The following is a 19,530-nucleotide window of genomic DNA, read 5'->3' as shown; positions in this document are numbered from 1 at the left end:
GATATGGCCTCTTATATTCCCCATATACTGCAAACTTGGTGAAAGAGGGCCTGGAGCAGCCATACTGTGCAGGGTGTGGGGCAGCAGGCAGTGCTGCTGAATGGGGTGTAGAAGCCTAAGCTGTTCTTAATTATGAGGAAAGCATCCACCTGCTGGAAAAACACTTCTGGTTGAAGGCAGTAATTGCTGGGTGCTCTGGGGGGAGGAGGAGGCAGAAACTCAAAGCTCATCAGGGTGAGTGGGACTGGGATGGTGGAGAACTGGAACGGGGTGAAATTCCAGCACAGAATCTCTTGGTGTTTTTCCAAATCCTGTTGTTTCTGTGGAGTAATTTGCTGAACTCACACTAGAACTGGAACTAAAGGCAAAGTTTCTCTTGGGCTTTATGTTGAAGGGTAGCTGAGAGCAGGAGGATTTTATCAGCTGGCAAAGAGGATCCTGACTAAATGGCTTTGTTACGCTGTCAGACCCCTGGCCTCAATTCTATCTGCCTGCTCTCAGCTGCTGGAAGCTCCATGAAGCATCTCTTGATGGTGCTGGGATTTTTCCCTGTCTTCCCCTATCACCTCCATCAGACCTGATGTGATAGGATTGTGGCTTGCCCAGGGAAGCCCACAGTGCACATAGAGGCACTGAAGCTGTTGACCACACGTCTGGGTTGCTCCCTGTGGGGACAGCCAGGCTGACTTGTGTTACTGTGGTGCAGCCAGCGCTCAGGTGGGGTGGGCTGTGTTTGTGGCCCTGCTGCTCCATTTAGCTGAGGTGTTGGGTTTCCTGGAGCACGGATGGGGCTTGGCTGTGCAAAGAGCCTTCCTCACCCATGGAAAGCATAAAGGTTAAAGTATGCTGCCAGAGTTGTGACAACCACGTCGCTAGGGAACGGCTCTGCTTGGTGCTGGGCCAGCCTGTGCTCCAGCTGCAGTCAATGTAGACTATGGCTTGAGTTTTGAATGGGGAGGCAAAAAAATACACCCCGAGAACCACCAGTGATGGATTGTCTTCTATGAGCCACAGAGACTGGAGCACTGCTCTTCCTTCATGCCTCCTTTAAGTCAACCATGTTTGTGTCTTCACAGTGGATGCTCCTATTGCTTTACTCCTCTCCTTATCCTGAAGAGTTTCCCCCCCACGCTCCAGCAGTTTCTTATGAGATGAAGATTGGAAGAACCGGCTGCTTGCTGGGCTCCAGGTGCTGCTCTTGGCCTGCAGGGTTGGGATACAGAGCCCTTCCTTTGCCCTCAGCTGTGCCATGAAGAGGTGGCACCCGCTGTGAGCCTGTGGCTGCAAGGAGGTGCCTCCAGGTGCCTGTGATCAATGCATGGAGGCCCGGCTGTTGGCTGGCAATGACAGCTCTGTCCCTGCTGCGCTCCCTGAGAGCCACGGATACCAGCGATGCCCGAAGCCCTGCGTGCCCACACTGCCCCAGCACAGCCGTCATGCGTTTATGGGGTGGTGGAGGTGCCATATCCGCTCCTGTGTGACCCCATTGGTGCCCTGCTGAATACCAGACTCTGCCTTTGATCTTTGGAGGAGGGGAGCTCGGCCATGTGAGCGCAGCCCGGCTGCCTGCAGCCATGAACCTGCACTGCCAGAGCTGCACTGAGGCTGCATCCTTCAGAGCAGTCGTTGCTGTTTGCATTGTGGTTGTGGTAGGAGATGCCTGAGGTTCTTCTGGCATCACACAGAACTGTCAGAATGAGCCGAGCTCCCCTGGAAAGCAGCTCACAGCCCCAACCCCAGGGCTGAGCAGTGAAGGGGAAGAAGGAACTGCCTTTCCCCATCTCCATGCGGGGTGGGCAGCAGGGTGCAGGGGTATTTTCACTGCTGCTCTCTTGCAGGAGTAAAGGTGGTCACAGCTCTTCCTGCCTGATCCTACCCTGGGCCTTTGGGCTTCTTCTCGCAGTGGCTGTATTCTCACCTGGCATCCTGCTCTGAATGCCCTGCACAGACCATGGCTGACCCCAGCCCACAGTCCTGCAAGCTGCCGGCTCATTGGGAGCATCTCCTGTATGTTGAGGGTGAGGAAAGGCTTGACAGCCAGTGCTCAGCATTAACCTTTGCTCCCACCTTCAGCACTGCATCCTCCTGGCTTTGGGATCAGGAAGGAGTGCTGGCCCCACCATGGGGCTCTTCTCCTATATTCAGCAGTGGGATGTGAGGCCGTTTGCAGCCATGCACCAGCAAAAGTCGTGCTTCACCCTATACTTTCCACTGAGGTTGGTTAAGAAAGATCATGGCCCAGGTCTCCTTTTAAGGGCTTATCCTGGTGCTTTCCCCACCCAGGTTGGTTTTAGGGCTCTTTTTGTCAGCAGGGGTTTGTTGTGTCTGTGTAACAGAGCTCTCTTGCCCCGTGATGCCCACAGGAGGGGAAGCACAGCAGTGTTGGTGCCACATGTTGCCCTGAAGCTCCTTCCCACCTCTGTGTGTGCATTATACCAGGACAACCTCTGAGCTCTGCCCGAGGGGACCCCCAGGCCCAGCGCTGTGCCATGCTCTGCCCGCACTGCATACAGTGCCCGAGCAGCAGTGCTGCTCCTGGGGGCAGAGCAGGGCGGCTGGAGCGGGGCCAGGCGCAGATCCTTGGCCCCATGTGCCTTGGGGCGGCTCCTTCCCCCGCTCCCATCCCTTAATGATGCGTCACCGAGCCAAGAGCTCTGCTGTCCCCTCTCAAAGAAGTAACGCAGGCAAATGGCCGAGCTCTTCCTTCTCAGGGCGCCGCTGCTCCCGCTGCCACCGCGTGATAAATCAGCGCTGTCGGCTTTAGGAGCTGTTATAATTGGAGCGCTCTCACCCAGCGGGGTGGGCCGGCTTCGGTTACCGGGGATTCCTCCTGAAAGCCTCAAGTGACCGCCCCCGCCCCCTGCAGAAACCCGAGCGGCCGGGGATGTCTGTGCCCTTGCGAGCAGAGCCTTCCTCACCTTAGGTAGCAGAGGTTTAAAGTAAACAAGGCTCTGCTGGGAGCTGGGCGGCCCCAAAGCCCCGTGGGTTCATGGTGCGCACAGCAGCAGCCCCAGTGTCTTTGTTTCTGCCCCTGACCCCCAGGCGTTCACTCTGGATCCACTTGGTGCCTTCTGCCTCCTTCCCGAGGGCAGGGATGTGGGCTGCTGCTGCAGTTCCCAGCCGATATCCCTTTCTTAGTCCCCAGCACAATGCCCAGAGCTGGCCATGCCTGTGATACCTCATTGCATCGCTCCAAAGCCACTCACCCTGAGGACTGGCAATGGGCAAAGCCACCGGCAGCTCCTTGGCACTATCATGGATAGTTCTCAAGTGCCATCCCCATCCAGTGACAGCCCCGTGTTCCCTGTGGGTGCCTTGGAACCTCTCGGTCCTTTGGGCAGCATCCAGCACACCCTGGCCAAGGGCTGTCCCCAGCGGTGAGGCATCACACATCCCTGCACGGGGCCACCTCCAACCCTCCCTCCCTCTCTGGTGACCGTGTGCCGGCTCCTGCTCGATGTTTGTGTGTGTTCTGCCCGGTGGGAACACATGGAAGAGTGGCGTGTCCTTTGAACGGGCTCCAGCAGCAACAGGTGCTGGGAAAGGCGAAGCGGGACGGCTCCTGCTGATGTAAAGGATACCCCTCTCTCTCTCTGCACTAATCCGGCTCCGTTACACCCAGTATAGAAGGGGCTGCTCCGTCCAGGCGCTGCCACACTGCGGATGCTGCTCTCCTGACTGTCTTCTACTCCAGGGACCCCAGGTAAGGGGGACGTGGGCTATGGGGTGAGTGGAGTGGTCTGTGCAGTCACTGGGGGTCACCAGTGAACATGGGTTCACCCAAACCACAAAGGCACAGAGCTGAGCACAAGGCACTGCAGAGGCTGGGGGAAGCCCTGTAAAAGCAGCTCTGTTAAAGCAGCCCTGTGGCCAGAAGGGTTTCTGGGGTGGGGGGTTGTTCCTGGGATGGGCCACCCATGCCTCAAACAGCTTGTAGGGGAGCTGTGCTTTGGGTCTGGGAGAATGGGGCTGAGCATGGTCAGGGCTGTAGGAAGCAGAGTAGAAATATGCTGCTGGGCTGGGAGTTTGTAGTGCCCGGCTGGAGGCTCACAGTGCTGGGCTGGGGGCTCGTATTGCTGGGCTGGGGGCTCATATAGTGCCAACCTGGCAGTCACACCAGGACATGTGCAACCACGGGCCCCCAGCCGCCCGCATGGCACCATGACCACAACAGGTGCCGGTGTCAGGCTGCTGGTCGGTCACTGTGGGGCAGATAGCAGAGCACAATGGCAGTGGGGCAGACACGTGCATCCCGCTGCTCCCCAGTGCCCCCAACTCATGCCTTCTCCCCACAGGAACCTTGCTGACCTGGGGCAGCTGCCCACACCCATGGAGCAGCACGAGGTGCCGGGCAACACTGCCAACATGGGGGGGTCTGGAAGCGTGGCCTCCTCTGGAACAGAGACCAGCACAGCACAGCCTGACCCCACTGCTGCCACCAATGCTGTCCAGACTCAGAACGGAGGGAAGGAAGAGCCCAAGGAGAAAGCTGTGGGTGCTGCAGGAGAGCCCCATGGAGGGACAGCGGAGCCTGTGAAGGAGAAAGTGCCGAGTGCTGCAGAGAAAGAAGAGCCTGGGAAAGAGGTGGCCCCGGGTGCTGCTGTTGAGGCTCAGGGTGCAGCAAGGGAGAAGGCTGAGAGCAAAGGAGGGAAGGTAGATCCTGAGCAGGAGAAAGTCCCAAACGCTGCACAGCATTGGGATGGTGGGGAAAAGGAGGCTGCCAAGGAGGGGGCTTCAGCTGCAGAGACCAACAGGGGGAAGGAAGAGCCTGCAAAGGATAAAACCACAATGGGAGGGTCCCAAGGAGAGATGGTAGAGCCTGCACAGGGGAAGAGCTCAGATGTAGGAGGGTCTCAGAAAGAACCTCCAAAGGAGAATGCCCCGAGTGCTCCAGCTGAGGCTGGAGGAAAAGTAGAGCCCACAAAGAAGGCTTCAGCTGCAACAGAAGCTGAAGGAGGGAAGGCAGAGCCTGCAGGGACAGCCCCAGCTGCAGCACCAGCCCATGCCAAGGGAGAGCCTGCAAAGGAGCAGCCGGCTGCTGTGAAGGCTGAGGATGGAGGTAAAAATGTTGTAAAGGCAAAGAAAAGCCCGGCTGCAAAACAGCCCGCAAAGAAGACCCCTGCTGCTGCTGCAAAGGAAGGAGGGAAGAAACCCGCAAAGGTGGAAAAGAATACAGCAGTGACAAAGGCTCAGGATGGCAAAGAGACTGCGAAGGAGAAAGCCACAGCTCCTGCAAAGGAGAAGGCTACGGATACTGTACAGAAGCCCCCAGCTGCTGTGAAGGCTGAGGATGGAGGGCAGGAGCGCATGGAGAAGGGCCCGGCTGCTGCAGGAGCTCAGGGTGAAGGGGTGAAAGAGGCCAACGCAGAGCAGACAAACAAGGAGCAACCACTGAGGGGGCCCGAGCCCACACGCCCGGCTCTGATGCAGAGCCTGAGCTGCCCGGCCGCCTGCCAGAGGTACCTGGTGCTCAGCCTTTGGGGGGACCCTGCTGGGATGGGGTCCTCCTAGAATGGGTCCCTTCCTGGGTCAGGGTTGGGGGCTGGGCTCAGGGTGATGCTCACCTCCTGCTCCTGCTTGCAGACAGGAGCAGCCCGGGCTGGAGATGGCTGCGATGGAGACAATCCCAGAGGAAACCCCAATGGCGCTGGCAGGAGAGGGTCTGGCAGAGCCCACCCCAGCACAGCGGGACCTGCAGCCCCCAGAGCAGCCCGTCCCTGAAGGCAGCGCTGCCACCCCACAGGAGAGGACATTGCCTGGAGCCGAGGAGCAGCCCCAGCTCGGCTCAGAGCCCCCTGGGCACGCAGAGCAGCCGGGCCCTGGGGCCGCGGGGCAGCCCGCTGTGACAGTGGCAGCGCCACCACCCAGCCCCTACCTCACCCCTGATTTTGGGAAGGAAGACCCGTTTGAGATATTGGGTAAGGCCACACCACGGCAGATCTGTGCTATTCCCTCCGTGGTGCAGAGCAGCCCTGGGGTGTATTCACATCTCTGCTGCCGCCCTCCTGGGCTGCCAGCTCATGCTGCTGGCTCCTGGCCCGCTCTGCAGTCTTCAAGCTCCAGTTTCACTGTAAACAGGGCTAAATGCGGAGTGTCCCCTCCTCAGGCTTCTCCCGTCCGAGGTCTGGCACACATCGTGCTGCCCGGGGCTGCCCAGAGGGACAGGAGCCGTCTCCATGGCCGGAGTGACAGCCACCGCCTGGCTGGTGGAGGGGGACAGCGTGTCCCGATGTCCTGCACCGCGTCCTTGGGGGCTCAGCAGGGCTGGAGGCTGCACTGACCCCGGGGTGGGGGCTGCTCATGGGGCTCCCGTTGTTGTGGAGCGTGGGGGGTTCCACGAGCGGGGTCTGTCCTGGGTGGGCGAGTGGGACGTGGTGGCACAGAAGGGGCAGCGTGACACAGGGATGGTGGCACGGAGGCAGCGAGGGAAGAGTGTTGTAGGATGGCACGGAGCGGGGACGGGAAGGAGAGTGGTCCGCTGAGGGTGACGAACAGCTGCGTGGCCTGGAGAGGGCGAGCGTGACTCGTGGGATGGTGGCCAGGCGCAGGGTGGCACATAGCAGGGTGATATGAGGCACGGTGATATGCAGCAGGGCGATGCTGTAGGTGCCGGGGCGGCTATTTGCAGGCTCTGTCACACCGTGCTTTTTATAGCAGCCGAGATGCTGACAGCCGGGGGGTCCCAGCAGTGCTGCTCCCTGTCGCACAGCGCTGCTCTCACTCCCCTCCTCTCTCTGCAGACGATGTCCCCCCTCCGCCCGCACCCTTTGCTCACCGCATCGTCTCGCTCCGGACGGGCAGCGTCAGCTCCCAGTACAACCTCAGCTCCAAGGAAATCCTGGGGGGGTAAGAGGGAGTGGGATGGGAGGGCTGAGGACACCCGGATCCCTGCAGCTCCCAGAGGTGGCTCTGAGCCCTCAGGACTGCACCTGATGGGTGCAGGGAATGGGATGAAGCCGTGATGCCATCTCTCTCCTCAGGGGAAAATTCGGTGAAGTACACACGTGTACGGAGAAACAGACGGGGCTCAAGTTGGCTGCCAAAGTCATCCGGAAGCAGGGAGCCAAGGACAAGGTCCGTGATGGGAGCTGGGTTTTGGGCAGGTGGAGCTGGGGATCAGCTGGGTCTGAAGCAGCGCCATTATTGGGGGTCTTGCCACAGGAAATGGTGCTGTTGGAGATCGATGTGATGAACCAGCTGAACCACCACAACCTCATCCAGCTCTATGATGCCATCGAGACGCCCAGAGAGATCATCCTCTTCATGGAGTTGTGAGTTCTGGGGCTGTGTTGCACGGTGCCTGATGCCCAGGTGAGGGGCAGCGTAGCAGGGAGGCTGTGCCCATGCGTGGGGATGGAGCAGATGTGCCAGCCTCACACCAAGCAGAGCTGGTCAGCACCAGGGGTGTCCCCAGCATTGCTTGACCCACCTTCCTTCTTGCTTCTGGGTTGGGGACAGCGCTGTGTATGGCTGTGTTGGGGTGGGGGATGACCCCCAGCATACAATTGTGCCACCCCAGCTGTGCCCACAGTGCTGGGGGCCGGGGGCTCTGCAGGAGGACATGGAGCCCCAGGTGACCCAGGGACCCACCTGTGCCCACACAGCGTGGAAGGTGGGGAGCTCTTTGAGCGGATCATTGATGACGACTATCACTTGACTGAGGTGGACTGCATGGTGTTCGTGCGGCAGATCTGCGAGGGCATCCGCTTCATGCACCACATGCACGTGCTCCACCTCGACCTCAAGGTGAGCTCACTCCAGGGTTTTGGAGAGGATGGGGCTGGGAGGGCTCTGGGCTGCACCAACACGGAGCAGTGCTGTGCCCTGGGTATGGGTGGCATGTCCCCCTCACCCCCCGCTGACCCCCTGCCCTTGTCCCCACAGCCTGAGAACATCCTCTGTGTTGCTGCCACTGGGCATATGGTGAAGATCATTGACTTTGGGCTGGCTCGAAGGTGCTGTGCTCCCCTTCTTCCCTTGGCTCCTTCCTCCTTCCATGCTTGTTCCTACCCTTCAGTGTGGGACTGGGTTTGGGATCACTGGCTGATAGGGGAGGGATGGGAAGGGTAGAGTCTGGTGAGAGTGGGCTCATCCTTTCCTGGGGGGACATTGCTTTGGGAACAGCCTGACACCCCCTGCTGAATCACTCCCCATCCATAGGTACAACCCCGAGGAGAAGCTGAAGGTGAACTTCGGCACTCCCGAGTTCCTCTCCCCTGAGGTCGTCAACTACGAGCAGGTCTCCTACTCCACGGACATGTGGAGCATGGGCGTCATCACCTACATGCTGTATGTTGGGCTTAACCCCCCCTGCTCCCCTGGGCACAGAGTGGTCCCCACACTGGCTCTGCTCCATGCAGGGGAGTTGGGGTGCCCCAGCACACGACCCCCTGCTCACCATCCCTCCAATCCCCAGCCTCAGCGGCCTCTCCCCCTTTTTGGGTGACAACGACACCGAAACACTCAACAACGTCCTGGCAGCCAACTGGTACTTTGATGAGGAGACCTTCGAGAGTGTTTCAGATGAGGCCAAGGACTTCGTCTCCAACCTCATCATCAAAGAGAAGAGGTACAGAGCTGGCAGCAGCCACTGCAGCCCCCACCTGTGTGCTCTCATCTCTACCCACGTGCTACTCTCTGTGTTGGGGCCATCAACATCCCCAAAGCCACCAGTATCCCTGTCAGAGCCACCATGTGAGATGAGTGGGACCATTTGTGGTCCCCTTTTCCCATTGGTCCTCGGGGCTGGTGGCTGGAGTACAGCCTACACCAGGGCTCACAGATAGGGCATGAGAAGGTGCTGTATGTGGGATGGGGCCGTGGGCTGACAGCTGCCCTCTTGTCCTACAGCGCCCGGATGAGTGCAGGGCAGTGCCTGCAGCACCCCTGGCTCACCAACCTGGCAGAGAAGGCCAAACGCTGCAACCGCCGCCTCAAGTCCCAGGTGCTGCTCAAGAAATACGTCATGCGACGGCGCTGGAAGGTGCGTAGGGCTGGGAGGGGATGGGGCTGAGCTCAGCCCACTGTGCTGCCTGGGAAGGATTGGGGGTCCCCAGGCTGCTTCCCTCCACGTGCATCCCAAGGGTTTATTTTAGGGGCCCAGGATGGAGGGTGGGGGATGTTCCTGTGTTTGTTCCTGTGTCAGCCCTGGGAGCCCTTCAGGATGCAGCCACAAGGTCTGCAATGGGACTCGTGCATCTCTTCTTCTCCTCTGCAGAAAAACTTCATTGGGGTTTGTGCTGCCAACCGCTTCAAGAAGATCACCAGCTCAGGCTCGCTGACGGCGCTGGGTGTCTGATTGCGGCTGTGGGCTGATGAGCACTGTGAGCTCGGGCCAGACTATGGGATTGGGGCCGTGTCCGCGTCCGGCTCCTGGACACAGCAGGATCTGTTTGGGGCGGCCCCACCTGCGTCTATCCCACTGTGGGGCAGAGGGCTGGCACCAACCCTGCTCCATCCCCGGCCCCGCTCCAGCTCTGCCGCATCCCTCGTGGCCGCTGCGCTGGTACCGGGTGCTGCGGGGCTGCTCGGTGTACAGGCTCTGTGCGCTCCCCGCCTGCTCCCACCCTTATGGGCTCTCAGGGCCTGAGCCCTCCCCATCCCCACAATGCTCCCCCCTGCATTCCCACGGCTGTGCAGCCACCGTTCCCACACCCATCGATGTCCCACCCACTCCACGCTCAGCGCTCCCTGCTCGCGTTTCTTTCCTTTGCCTTTGGGGCAGCCCGGGATGAGCCCCATGCGCTCCCCACCACCTCGCACCCACGCTTGACACTCAGCTCTGCCTGTAAATGCTGCAGCAGTTCCCCGTGATCGCTTCATTGGACCCTTTCTGCAGTGCTGGGCTCCTGTCCTGCAGCGATGCCGGTGCCGCGATGCTAAAGCAGGGGCCGGGACCCACACCCCGGCGCTTGGCACAGGAGCGGGGCTGCGGCCGCTCCTCCCCACCGGAGGAAGCCGGACTTGGCCCCGCGCTGCCGCTCGCCGGGAGGGCTGCACAGGAAGGGAGGAAGCGCCGAGTTCTCTTCCAGGAGCATCATCCATCCCCAGCTGGGAGCCGGCAAGCGAAGAAGGAGCCTTTGTGTTGCTGCTCACCCCTGCCCTCCGCTCTGCCAGCGGGGGAGCAGCGCGGCCGCTCCTTCACACGTCGCCGCCAGATAAAGGCGTCCTAATGCAGAGCAGCTGGCCGCGCTCCCCCCGCAGCGGAGGATTGCTTCAGCTCTGACCACCAACACACAGGAACTACCGCCCGCCAGCGTCCCCCCCCCGCCAGCATGGCCGTGCTGGGGCTGCTCCCCATCCCACCCAACCCTCATCCCCTCCATCATCATCCCCTTGAGCCCCAGTCTCGTTGTGCAGGACTGGCACTGAGCTCCCCATCCCCGCAGCTTTGGGTTTTGCCGTGGGGTGAGGGCTGTGATGCAGGAGGGCCCACACCAGCGCGTTCGGCTTCTTGTAAATAAATGTACAGGTCTGAGAGCAGCCCCACGGCCCTACAGCCAACACCGGCCTCGGGTGGGTGGGCAGCAGCTGGGAACCGAGCGCTGCTGGAAGGTGAGGGGGTGGAAACGGCATCCTGTCCTGTGCAGGAGGGACAGAAGGACAGACAGTGTGCCAATAGCCCCAGGCAGTGGTTTGTGCAGACCATGGCTGCGGGGTGCTGGTGGGAAGGGGATGGATGGATGGATGGATGGATGGATGGATGGATGGATGGATGGATGGATGGGCAGACAGACAGAGGTGTCCTCATGGCTTTAGCACTGCTCAAGAGGTTGTGCCCAACAACGGCTCCTGCAGTCCCATTGCTCCCCACCCCACACCTGTGGGGTTCCGTGCCCTCCAGCCATGTCCAGCCCTGAAGCAGTTAAGGCAGAGCAGGCCGGGCTGCTGCTGGGCCCAGGGCGTCCCTCCCAGCCCGCTTCCTGCCGGCAGCCTTTGACCAGTTCCTGCCGGTGACCACCCTGCGGTCCTGGAGAACAGCGCGGCCCCATCTGGTTTGAGTTACGCTCCGTGGTGGTGACGTCTCCTTCCTGTCTGGTCCCCAGGAGCCGTGCATTGCCCTGGGCCATGGGGCTGCAGGGTGAGCTGCAGGGCAGCCCCGGGTGCCCACGAGTGCTGTGGGTGCCAGTTCTCAGCCGCAGCAGCACGGGGGTGGCACTGAGCCTGCCTACCATGGCAGCACCCGGAGATGAGCACAGCCAGGCCATGGCTGCCCCACAGCAGGACGATGTGGGGCGGTCAGACCCAGCGTGAAGTGATGGAGACCCCCACCCTGCAGCCCCCTCCTCTCCCTTCCTAGGAATGTGGGTCACCGTCACATCACGGCGATGGAGATGGTCCTAATCTGGTGCGCTCTCACTGCAGTGAGCATCTGTGAGTCTGCCTTCACGTGGGGGTCTCTTGGTGCTGTGACCCCATTGGTAGCCCCGGAGGGGAAGGAGGGCGAGCAGGGCAGTGCTGTGCAGCAGCACATGGCAATGCAGCAGCACATGGTGATGCAGCACTGCCCAGAGCTGGGGGTCTGTGCTCCCACGCCAGCACCCGCTGCAGTGTGGTCCCAGCCGTGAGTGGGCCGGGGCCAGGCCACCCAGTGAGCCGGCAGTGAGGGGGGAGGAAGGGCAGGGAGAGAAACGGGCCACGGCCAGAGCTCTGCCCCATCCCATCCCAGTGGGGAGCAGCGATGCTGAGGGCGCAGCCTTCATGGCTGAGTCTGGATCACCCTCATAGCCATGATCCCACACAGCCCTGCTGCTTCCTTCCTGCACAGGGGCACCCATCCCTCTGCATGCCAGCGGAGCACCACTCATGCTGGCTGCATTGGGGATGGGGTCTCCATACCAGGGTCTGTGCTGTGGGGGGCAGAGATGGGTTGGGTTCCTTAGTGCTCCCCGGGCTGGTGCTGCGTTCCCAGGCACAGACAGAGCCCAGCGGGCGGGCGGCCCGGCTGCGTGGTGTGGGAACCAGACGGCCCCTGGGCACGGCTCCGCGGCTCTCGCTTCCTCTCGCGCCCCCGGGGACCATGTGAAGGAGGGGGCTGAGGTCAGCCCTGATCGCTGTAGACGGCTCCGGAGACGCCAGCATGATCTAGGCACTCAAATATTGTTTTCCACAGGGGAGGGAAGGAAAAAAAAAACAACAAAAAGAAGGGAGAAAAGCAAAGCCTGCAGCCCAGAGAGCATTGCTGCTGTGCTGGTGATGAGCAGAGGCCCCTCCTGCCCTGCCTGGGGTTGGGACACAGCCATGGCCTGGCAGCGGCTGCTGGGGCTGATAACGGGTGACGCAGTGGCGCTGCTCTGGTCCCTGAGTGACGCCAGGGCTGGCCCTCAATGGGACCCTGGGGCCTGGATGAGCCACATCTCGCTGCCTGGGGGGCCGGGGAGCTTTGCTATACACCCATCCCCAAACCATCATAGAGAGCCTCACCATCAGCATCCCCCCCTGTACAAACCATGGACACCATCTGTATCCCGCAGGTGCACCTTCATCCTGCAGCCTTGGGGGCTTCTTTGGGGGCCCCTTCCCATGGGCACAGGATGGATGTACAGTCACATGTTCCCACTTTGCCAGCCCTGCTCTAGGCTGCAATGTGGACTCTGTGGAGATGCTGCCCCACATCATCTGGAGATGCGTGGGAAGGGGCTGGCAGCCTGGGACACCACCCCACCCCAGTTGCACCCCATCCCAGCCCATCCCAGCCCGTGCCCAGCCCGGCAGTGGTGACTCAGGCGATGCTCCTCACTGCTCCTCACCGGCAGCCGCCCGGAATGATTCAGGTCTGAGGAATCTTGCTGTTCCCATCACAGCTGTAGCTATGCCTGCAGGCAGCCCTGGCACAGCCCAGCTCTGTAGGGTGCTGTGAGGAACTGGCAAGGAGATGGTCCCATACAGGGAGAGCCCCATCTCCCCATACACCCCATCCCATGGAGCTCTCCCCCACTGGCTCTCTCTGTGGGTGCTGAGGCCAGCACCACTCATACCATACACAGCGCATGGGGCAAACCAGGCATGTGTGAGCAGTGCAGGGTTTGCTCCAGGGTGCAGCACATCCCCCAGCCCCTTATAGAGAGGGTTCCCTCCTGTCACTCCAGGTAGGAGCTGCGTCAGGAAGGGGCTCCATCCCCATCACATCTGGGGATACCAGACCACCCAGCCCATGGACACCAGAAGGGGGGTCTGCATGGAGGAGAGCCACAGTGGGCGGCCACAGAGACATGTGTCCCAGCAGCAATCCGGGTGGGAACGGAGTGGCCCCGATGCCCCCTGCCTGCTCCCCACCCCCAGCGGGTCGCAGAGACACAGAGGCAGCATGAACAAACGTGCTTTATTCCACAGTACCTGCATGGTACCAGGGCGGGGGGGAGATGTCAGTCCATCACTCAAAGAAGAACATTCCAGGCGTCCGGTAGAGGCAGTGGGGCAGCCCCAGGGGGTAACCACCACCTCCCTGCAGCGGGATCGTCCCCCCTGTGCCCCACGGCTCCTTCTGCTCTCCCACCCCAAAGGGGGGCTGGCGAGGGGCCGGGGGGGTGGCGGTGGCAGCAGTGGGGGCTGCAGCCAGGAGATGCTCCAGCGCTGCACCGCACGGCCGCTCGTTCACACAGAAGCTCAGCGCCTGCACCCGGCACTGGTAGCTGCCCCCCAGTGCCTCGGGCCCCCCACGGCCAAAGGAGCCAAACACGGGCAGGGGGGGCTGTTTGTAGCCATCACCGTCGAGGAAGCAAGATGGAGGGGGCTTGCCCGTGCCCAGCAGGGTGCTGGGGAAAACGGGGGGCACCTGCCCAAAGGGTTGGCCCAGCCCCATGGTGGGGGTCGCCGGCTCTTTGCCCTCCACATCACCCGGGGGGGATGCAGTGGGGTCCGGGGAGCGCTGCGCGGGGTGGCCGGGCTCTGTGGGCAGTGGGTACTGACCTGGCCGGGGCAGCGGCAGCGCAGCCGGGGGTCCCCCGAAGGCAGTCTGCTTGGGATGGGGGGGGGCGGGCGGGCGGCTCTCCAACGGGACCCCGAGTGGCTCCTTGGTGAAGAATGGCACTTTGGGCCGCGGGTGAGCACAGAGCTGCCCAGCACAGCCCGGCACCCCAATACCCTCTGCCCTCTGTTCTGCTGTCGGTGATGCAAAGCCGCTCTCCGCTTTCCCCTCCTCTGGCAGCGGTGCCCGTGAGCGGGTCCTGGGGGTCTTCCTGCGTCCCTCATCCCCCTCTCCATCCTGCAGGGCCCTTTTCCTGGTGAAGCGGCGGCGGCGCCGGAGGAAGCTGCCGTTCTCAAACATGTTGTAGCAGTCGGGATCCAGCGTCCAGTAGTTGCCCTTGCCCGGCTTCTTGTCGTCGCGGGGCACTTTGACGAAGCACTCGTTGAGCGACAGGTTGTGGCGGATGGAGTTCTGCCAGCCCTGCTTGTTGTCGCGGTAGAAGGTGAAGCGGCCCATGATGTAGCGGTAGATGCCGCTGAGGGTGATGCGCTTCTCGGGAGTGCTCTGGATGGCCATGGTGATGAGGGCGATGTAGCTGTAGGGCGGCTTGGTGGCCTCGGCAGGCGGCGAGGGGCCGGGATAGGGGCTGTCCGGGGCCGTGCGGCCGCGCAGAGCTGCGGAGCCGACCGGGAGCTCCGGCTGCATCCTGCCGTCCTCACTCTGCTTGCCCGGCTCCGGCCGAGCCCATTAAAACGCCCCATCGGTGTGGGGGCGGTGGGCCCCTCCTCTACGGTGCCGTAGGGCCGCCCAGGGCGGAGCGGGGCCCCATCGTCCAGTGCTGGTCCCTGCGGCCGGACGCGCAGTCGGGGCCGGCCCCGGGGCTGGGAGCCAGCGGGCTCGGGTTGGCACCGCTGTGGGGTTGTGATGGGTACGGGAGGTGAACGGGGCACAGGGTGCTGCTGATGTGGAGTGCAGCAATGGTGTGGGGTGAGAGGATGCAGTGTGGGGATGGGGCTTCACGGGTAACCCCATCCCTGGGGTGGTTCTGGATCCCGCACCGTGCCGTGTCCCTGCTCTGCGCCATGTCCCCACCCTGACCCAGGTCCCCGTGCACACACTGAGCCCAGTTACCTGGGCACGTCAGCGCTGCTCTGCAGCACGACCCCAGCCCCGCCGGGAGCCCCCTCACCCACCACTGGGGGAACCCAAGGCATGGGCAGAGCGTTCAGCTCCTGATGTCCCTGCAGTTCTTGGCTCTGCCTCACTCAGCTCCCCCGCATCCTGCACGGCAGCACAGCCCCAGCCCCGATGCCGCAGCCGGCTGTACCGAAACACAACCTTTATTTCTTCAGCTCACAGACAGCAAGTCCCCACAGCACGAGGCACCAGGACAGAGCTGGCTGTCCCCTGCTGGGCACAGCTGCACCCAGCAGCCTCCGCTGGGCTCCTGGGGAATAAATACAGCGCTCCGTGCAGTGCCACACTCCAGCCAGCATCCATCCGCATCCATCCCTGCTGAACGTGCTGTGGCTTTATGGGTTTGCCACTGGGCGGCCGCGTGTCCCCAGGCTTCGTGTCCCCTCGGCTGCCCGGCTCAGGGCTGGCAGAGCTGCTGCAGGACGTGTGCGATGCGCCCGGGGGCAGTGGGTGCACAGGGCTGGGGGCAGCCCCGCAGCAGTGCAGGACCCAGGCGCTGGGCGTGGTGGAAGAGCTCTCGTGCAAACACCGGCTCCACCTGCAGGGCATGGAGCTGCTGGGAGGATGGGGTCCATACCTGACACTGAGGGTCCCCATCGCCCCACTGATGGGCAGGAGGATCAGCAGCCCTGTGTGTACTCACGTGGGCCATGATGAGCTTCTGGAGGTGGTGGCCGGTGCTGGTGGGGTACTCCTCACCGAAGCACAGGTGGATTTGGTACCGTGGTGCTGGCTGCCCGTGGCTCAGGTACCTGCGCAGCTCTGCAACACCGCACAGGGATGGGACCGTCCCTGTATCCCCATAGCTGTCCCCCAGCAGATGGGTCCCGTGATGGGGATGGGACCCTGGGGCTGACAGGCACTTACCCTCAAGGAACTGCTGTGTGTCCAGCAGCTTGTAGGTCTTCTCCCGCTCCAGCTTGTTGGGCCAGTCCCGGTGTGGGGCCAGCGGCCCATTCCAATACACCCTGCCCTGGCACTGCCGCTTCATGAAGACCCCTTCGGGGGCCACCCACAGCAGCACCCCGCGCTCCAGGTGGGGCAGCAGCCTCTCCAGGACCTCGGTGACAGCGACTGTCCACCCGCTGCTTCCCAGTGCACGTGGTGAGGGGAACTCGATCAGCTCCATGCGGGAGGGGCCGTAGGGACCCTCAGTGCGCGTGGCGATGCGGCAGCCCTCGGCCGTGCGGGTGGTGAGCTCCTTCACCAGCACGTCGCAGTAGTACAGGCGGATGTGCAGCCAGCAGTCTGCAGGGATTAGGGGTCAGTGTGGGGCTGGGGGGTTGGGGGGCTGCAGACCGGCTGGCACAGCTCCTACCTGAGTGGTTGACATCCTCGGCAGGGAGGAAGGATGGTGCCCTGGGAAGCAGGTGGCTGTGGGTCGGGCTCCAGCCATAGAAGATTCCCCGCACGTGGTATCCTGGGTTGGGGTGGAGGTGGTGTGGGTACCAGGAGAGCAGAGTGGCTCCTGCAGAGCAGTAATTGTACCCGTACTCAGTCCTACCCTGCTCCCACCCATCACCAGGGCCCTTCTCTCACCTCGCTCTGCTGGATGGGCGCTTAGCAGGGGTAACGTGTGGCATGTTCCTGCTGTGCCTCGGTGGCTCTCCTCAGCCACGTGGCCCTGGGGACAAGAGTAGCCACAGTGAGGGCAAAGAAGGATCCTGAGCCAGCTCCTGCTACCGCTCGACCCCCAGGTATGGGGAACCAGGATGGATGCTGGATGCAGGCAGGGGGAGCAGCCACAGGAAGAGGGGATTTGGGATCCTATCTCTGCACGTGCCCCACACCGGGGGATGGCTCACCTGTGGGTCCTTACTGGTTGCGGGCTGCATTCTGCTCTCCTTCTCATCCTTCTCTGCAGGGAACAGGGAACAAAACACTGAGCCCCAAAAGCAGCATGGGGAAACCAGCCCAGTCCTGACCCCATCACAGCACTTTGCCTGAGCACAGCCCAGAGCTCTGCAGAGGATGAGGAGCGGGGAGGAAGAGGACAGAGCCGTGATGCCCATAGAATGTGGGACACGGGGAAATGGCACAACAGCCCGGCAGGGGGTACCTGCATCCCGGGTGCCGTCGCACACGATCTGGTACACCTTGTAAGGCTCAGAGATGTCCAGCTGGCTCCGCTCGGGCACCTCCTGGAAGTCGGTGCTTTTGTTGAGGGCGCAGCGCAGCCGCGTCTTCCAAGTGGATGGGTCCGCCTTGTCCGTGCCCTCGTGGTATTTGCCCTTGTAGACGGCCCAAGCCTGCGGGAGGAGCGGGGGCTGCGCTGGGCACGGGGATGGGAGGAGCCCGGGCGGTGGGTGGGAGCCCGGAGCTGGGGGCTGGAGGGGATTTGGGTTCGAGGGGGCACAAAGCCGGTGCGGAGAGGATCGGGGGGATTATGGGGCTGAGCATCGGGGGTCTGTGGGAGGGAATGGGGCTGAGCAGCGGGGTCCGGGGATGCGCACGGTGTCGGTGCAGCGCGGACCCTCGGGGGGCGCACGGGGTGAGCGCAGCGCGGAGCGGAGGCGCACGAGGTCGGTGCCGAAGGGATGGGGGGACGCGGGGGTGGGCAGGGGGGAGCGGGGGGGGGCACAGAGACGGTGCTGCGGGGATTAGGGGGGTGCGAGGAACCGGCGGGCGGGGATCCGAGGGAAGAGCGGGGCGGTGCAGCGGGGATGTAAAGGGGAGAGAGAGCAGGAGGACGGCGGGGGGCTCCGAGGGGGCTCTGGGAGAGGCCGTACCCTGAAGAGAGCGGCGTCCTGCTGCTGCCGGTAGTCCTGCTTGGCCGCGTGCTTCCAGGGGATGCGGAAGAGCGTCCGCTCGCGGTTCTCCCAGCGCAGCCCCGGGTAGCGGCCGCTGTCGATCTGCGCGATGAGCCACTCCTTCAGCCGCATGGGAGACCCCGGCTCCGCCATCCCGGCTCCGGCCCGTCCCGGCCTCGCCGTCCTCGGGAACGTGCGGAGACCCTGAAAGCGAAAGCGCGATGGACCCGGCCTTTCACTTTCCCTTTCCTGACGCCGCTTTCGGTTCGTTGCCGCCTCGGGATCCCGGCCCGAGGGGAGGGCACAGCGCACCGGGAGCGGGGCTGGAGCGCCGGGACACGCCGGGACACCTCGCTCCCCGCAGTGCCCTGAGGCTGTGCCTGTGCTCCTTACACTTTCCTGTCCTTAAGGAGCTGCTCTCCCCTTTTCTCCCTATTCTGGTAGCTGGGTACATTCCTTTTCCCCCCCTCAGGCTCCCACACTGCCCAAGAATGGACTTGGTCTCTTCTCCAGCGATAGGATGAGAGGTGATGGCCTCACACTGCACCAGGGGCAGGTTGGATACTAGGAAACATTTATTCTCAGAAAGACTGATAATGCAATGGCACAGCTGCATGGGGAGCCGTGGGGTCACCATCCCATGGAGATGTGGCACTGAGGGACATGGGCAGTGGGCACGGTGGGGTGGGCTGGGGATGGATTTGGGGGTCATGGAGGTCTTTTCCAACCTATATGATACCATGGAGCCAGGCTGGTGCGAGCTGCTGCAAGCAGTGATGATGGCTCTACCGTGCACTGTGTCTGGGGGGGCTGATGCTGCAGCTCCATCACCGCCCCATTGGGTTTCATTTCCAGTTCTGAGTAAGAGAAAGTTACTTCTGTGCTGCAGACGATGCTTCCAGAATCAGGGTTGTTCTGAGCTGGAAATCCTCTAAATGAATAAGCGGTGACACAGTGCCAGGATCTGGCCTTCCCCTCCCTGGGGTTTCCCACAGGGTGTGGGGATGGGGCACAGCCACGTGGCGCAGGGCACAGCCAGGTGCCAGCACTGCATAGAGCAGTGTGGGGTCAGGGGGCTGGAGCCTGCTGGCCCTGGCAGCATACAGACATTCTGCTTGGACCAGGCCAGTGTTTTGGGGTCACTGGGAAGGGACACAGAGCACAGGAAGATGCTGTGGCCTCCCCACCACAAACAGGGATTTCCAGCAGCGACTCAGATGTGAGCTGAGCACCAGCCCCGTTCCAGCCCTTACAGGGCAGTGGGGCACAGACAGCACCTGGCCCCCTCCTCACCCCTCACTGGTGTGATCCAGGTGCTTTATTCCATGAAAAGGGGCCAGGGGTTTTGCAGAGGAGGATTCACATCACTCCTTCATGATATGAGATGGTTCCAAGGGGCTGCTGCCACCTTGATGGCTTGCACAAATAGGTTCCAAGTCCTCAGACTAATCTCAGCTCATCAGGCAGACCCAGCCTGGCCATATCAGCCCTTGTCAGCCGGGGAATTCTCCACTCCTCATAGATGTGACATGCAGGTTCAGGGGATGCAATTAACATGCCAGGAGGGAAGATGCTCAGCAGTCTGTTCCACTGCTGTGCCACTCACTGCACAGGGAAGGTGAAGCCGCTTAACCCTTCCTCTTTTAATGCTGAAATGCCTTTCTAAAAGGAGTCAAA

At 62.2% G+C, this 19,530-nt stretch overlaps 3 protein-coding genes across 5 annotated transcripts; 1 reads left to right on the top strand and 2 right to left on the bottom strand.

The window, feature by feature from the left end:
- Positions 1-3,577: 3,577 nt before the first annotated feature.
- On the top strand, positions 3,578-10,482 carry MYLK2 (myosin light chain kinase 2). Its single transcript, XM_015882113.3, has 12 exons — positions 3,578-3,703; positions 4,296-5,459; positions 5,584-5,918; positions 6,741-6,846; positions 6,981-7,074; positions 7,162-7,271; positions 7,605-7,746; positions 7,885-7,955; positions 8,161-8,289; positions 8,417-8,569; positions 8,851-8,983; positions 9,218-10,482. Exons 2-12 carry the CDS (start codon positions 4,330-4,332, stop codon positions 9,296-9,298), a joined length of 2,484 nt encoding a protein of 827 aa, XP_015737599.2. The 5' UTR covers positions 3,578-3,703; positions 4,296-4,329; the 3' UTR covers positions 9,299-10,482.
- A 2,820-nt stretch (positions 10,483-13,302) lies between these two features.
- Positions 13,303-14,739, bottom strand: FOXS1 (forkhead box S1). The gene has a single exon (XM_015882028.3). It carries the CDS (start codon positions 14,609-14,611, stop codon positions 13,373-13,375), a length of 1,239 nt encoding a protein of 412 aa, XP_015737514.2. The 5' UTR covers positions 14,612-14,739; the 3' UTR covers positions 13,303-13,372.
- Positions 14,740-15,230: 491 nt separating this feature from the next.
- On the bottom strand, positions 15,231-18,305 carry LOC116654278 (interferon regulatory factor 4-like). Of its 3 annotated transcripts, none has more exons than XM_032448558.2 (8): positions 17,833-18,305; positions 17,163-17,352; positions 16,909-16,961; positions 16,643-16,727; positions 16,422-16,523; positions 15,971-16,351; positions 15,747-15,865; positions 15,231-15,641 (listed from the first exon to the last, which is right to left on the bottom strand). In XM_032448558.2, exons 1-8 carry the CDS (start codon positions 18,004-18,006, stop codon positions 15,501-15,503), a joined length of 1,245 nt encoding a protein of 414 aa, XP_032304449.2. In that variant the 5' UTR covers positions 18,007-18,305; the 3' UTR covers positions 15,231-15,500. The 3 variants fall into 3 exon arrangements, with proteins under 3 accessions (XP_032304449.2, XP_032304448.2, XP_085376560.1); XM_032448557.2 differs by having other exon boundaries at positions 16,422-16,571; positions 17,833-18,248; XM_085520434.1 differs by having other exon boundaries at positions 15,231-15,865; positions 17,833-18,248.
- Positions 18,306-19,530: the final 1,225 nt, after the last annotated feature.

The sequence above is a fragment of the Coturnix japonica genome, chromosome 19 (genome assembly GCF_054131305.1).
Source record: "Coturnix japonica strain WE chromosome 19, WE-NBRP24, whole genome shotgun sequence".
Classification (NCBI taxonomy): Eukaryota; Metazoa; Chordata; class Aves; order Galliformes; family Phasianidae; genus Coturnix; species Coturnix japonica.
The sequence above is the reverse complement of the archived record's forward strand: the minus strand, read 5'-3'. Positions and strand labels throughout refer to the sequence as shown.

Bases quoted from the DNA above. Each gene is read 5' to 3' on its own strand.
- MYLK2 (XM_015882113.3), top strand. From the start codon at position 4,330: ATGGAGCAGCACGAGGTGCCGGGCAACACTGCCAACATGGGGGGGTCT. The intron at 5,919-6,740 runs GTAAGGCCACAC...CTCTCTCTGCAG, and splicing joins AGACCCGTTTGAGATATTGG to ACGATGTCCCCCCTCCGCCC. The intron at 7,075-7,161 runs GTCCGTGATGGG...GTCTTGCCACAG, and splicing joins AGCAGGGAGCCAAGGACAAG to GAAATGGTGCTGTTGGAGAT.
- FOXS1 (XM_015882028.3), bottom strand. From the start codon at position 14,611: ATGCAGCCGGAGCTCCCGGTCGGCTCCGCAGCTCTGCGCGGCCGCACG.
- LOC116654278 (XM_085520434.1), bottom strand. From the start codon at position 18,006: ATGGCGGAGCCGGGGTCTCCCATGCGGCTGAAGGAGTGGCTCATCGCG. The intron at 16,728-16,908 runs GTGAGCCATCCC...TCTTGTCCCCAG, and splicing joins CAACCAGTAAGGACCCACAG to GGCCACGTGGCTGAGGAGAG. The intron at 16,524-16,642 runs GTGAGAGAAGGG...ACCCCAACCCAG, and splicing joins CGCCCATCCAGCAGAGCGAG to GATACCACGTGCGGGGAATC.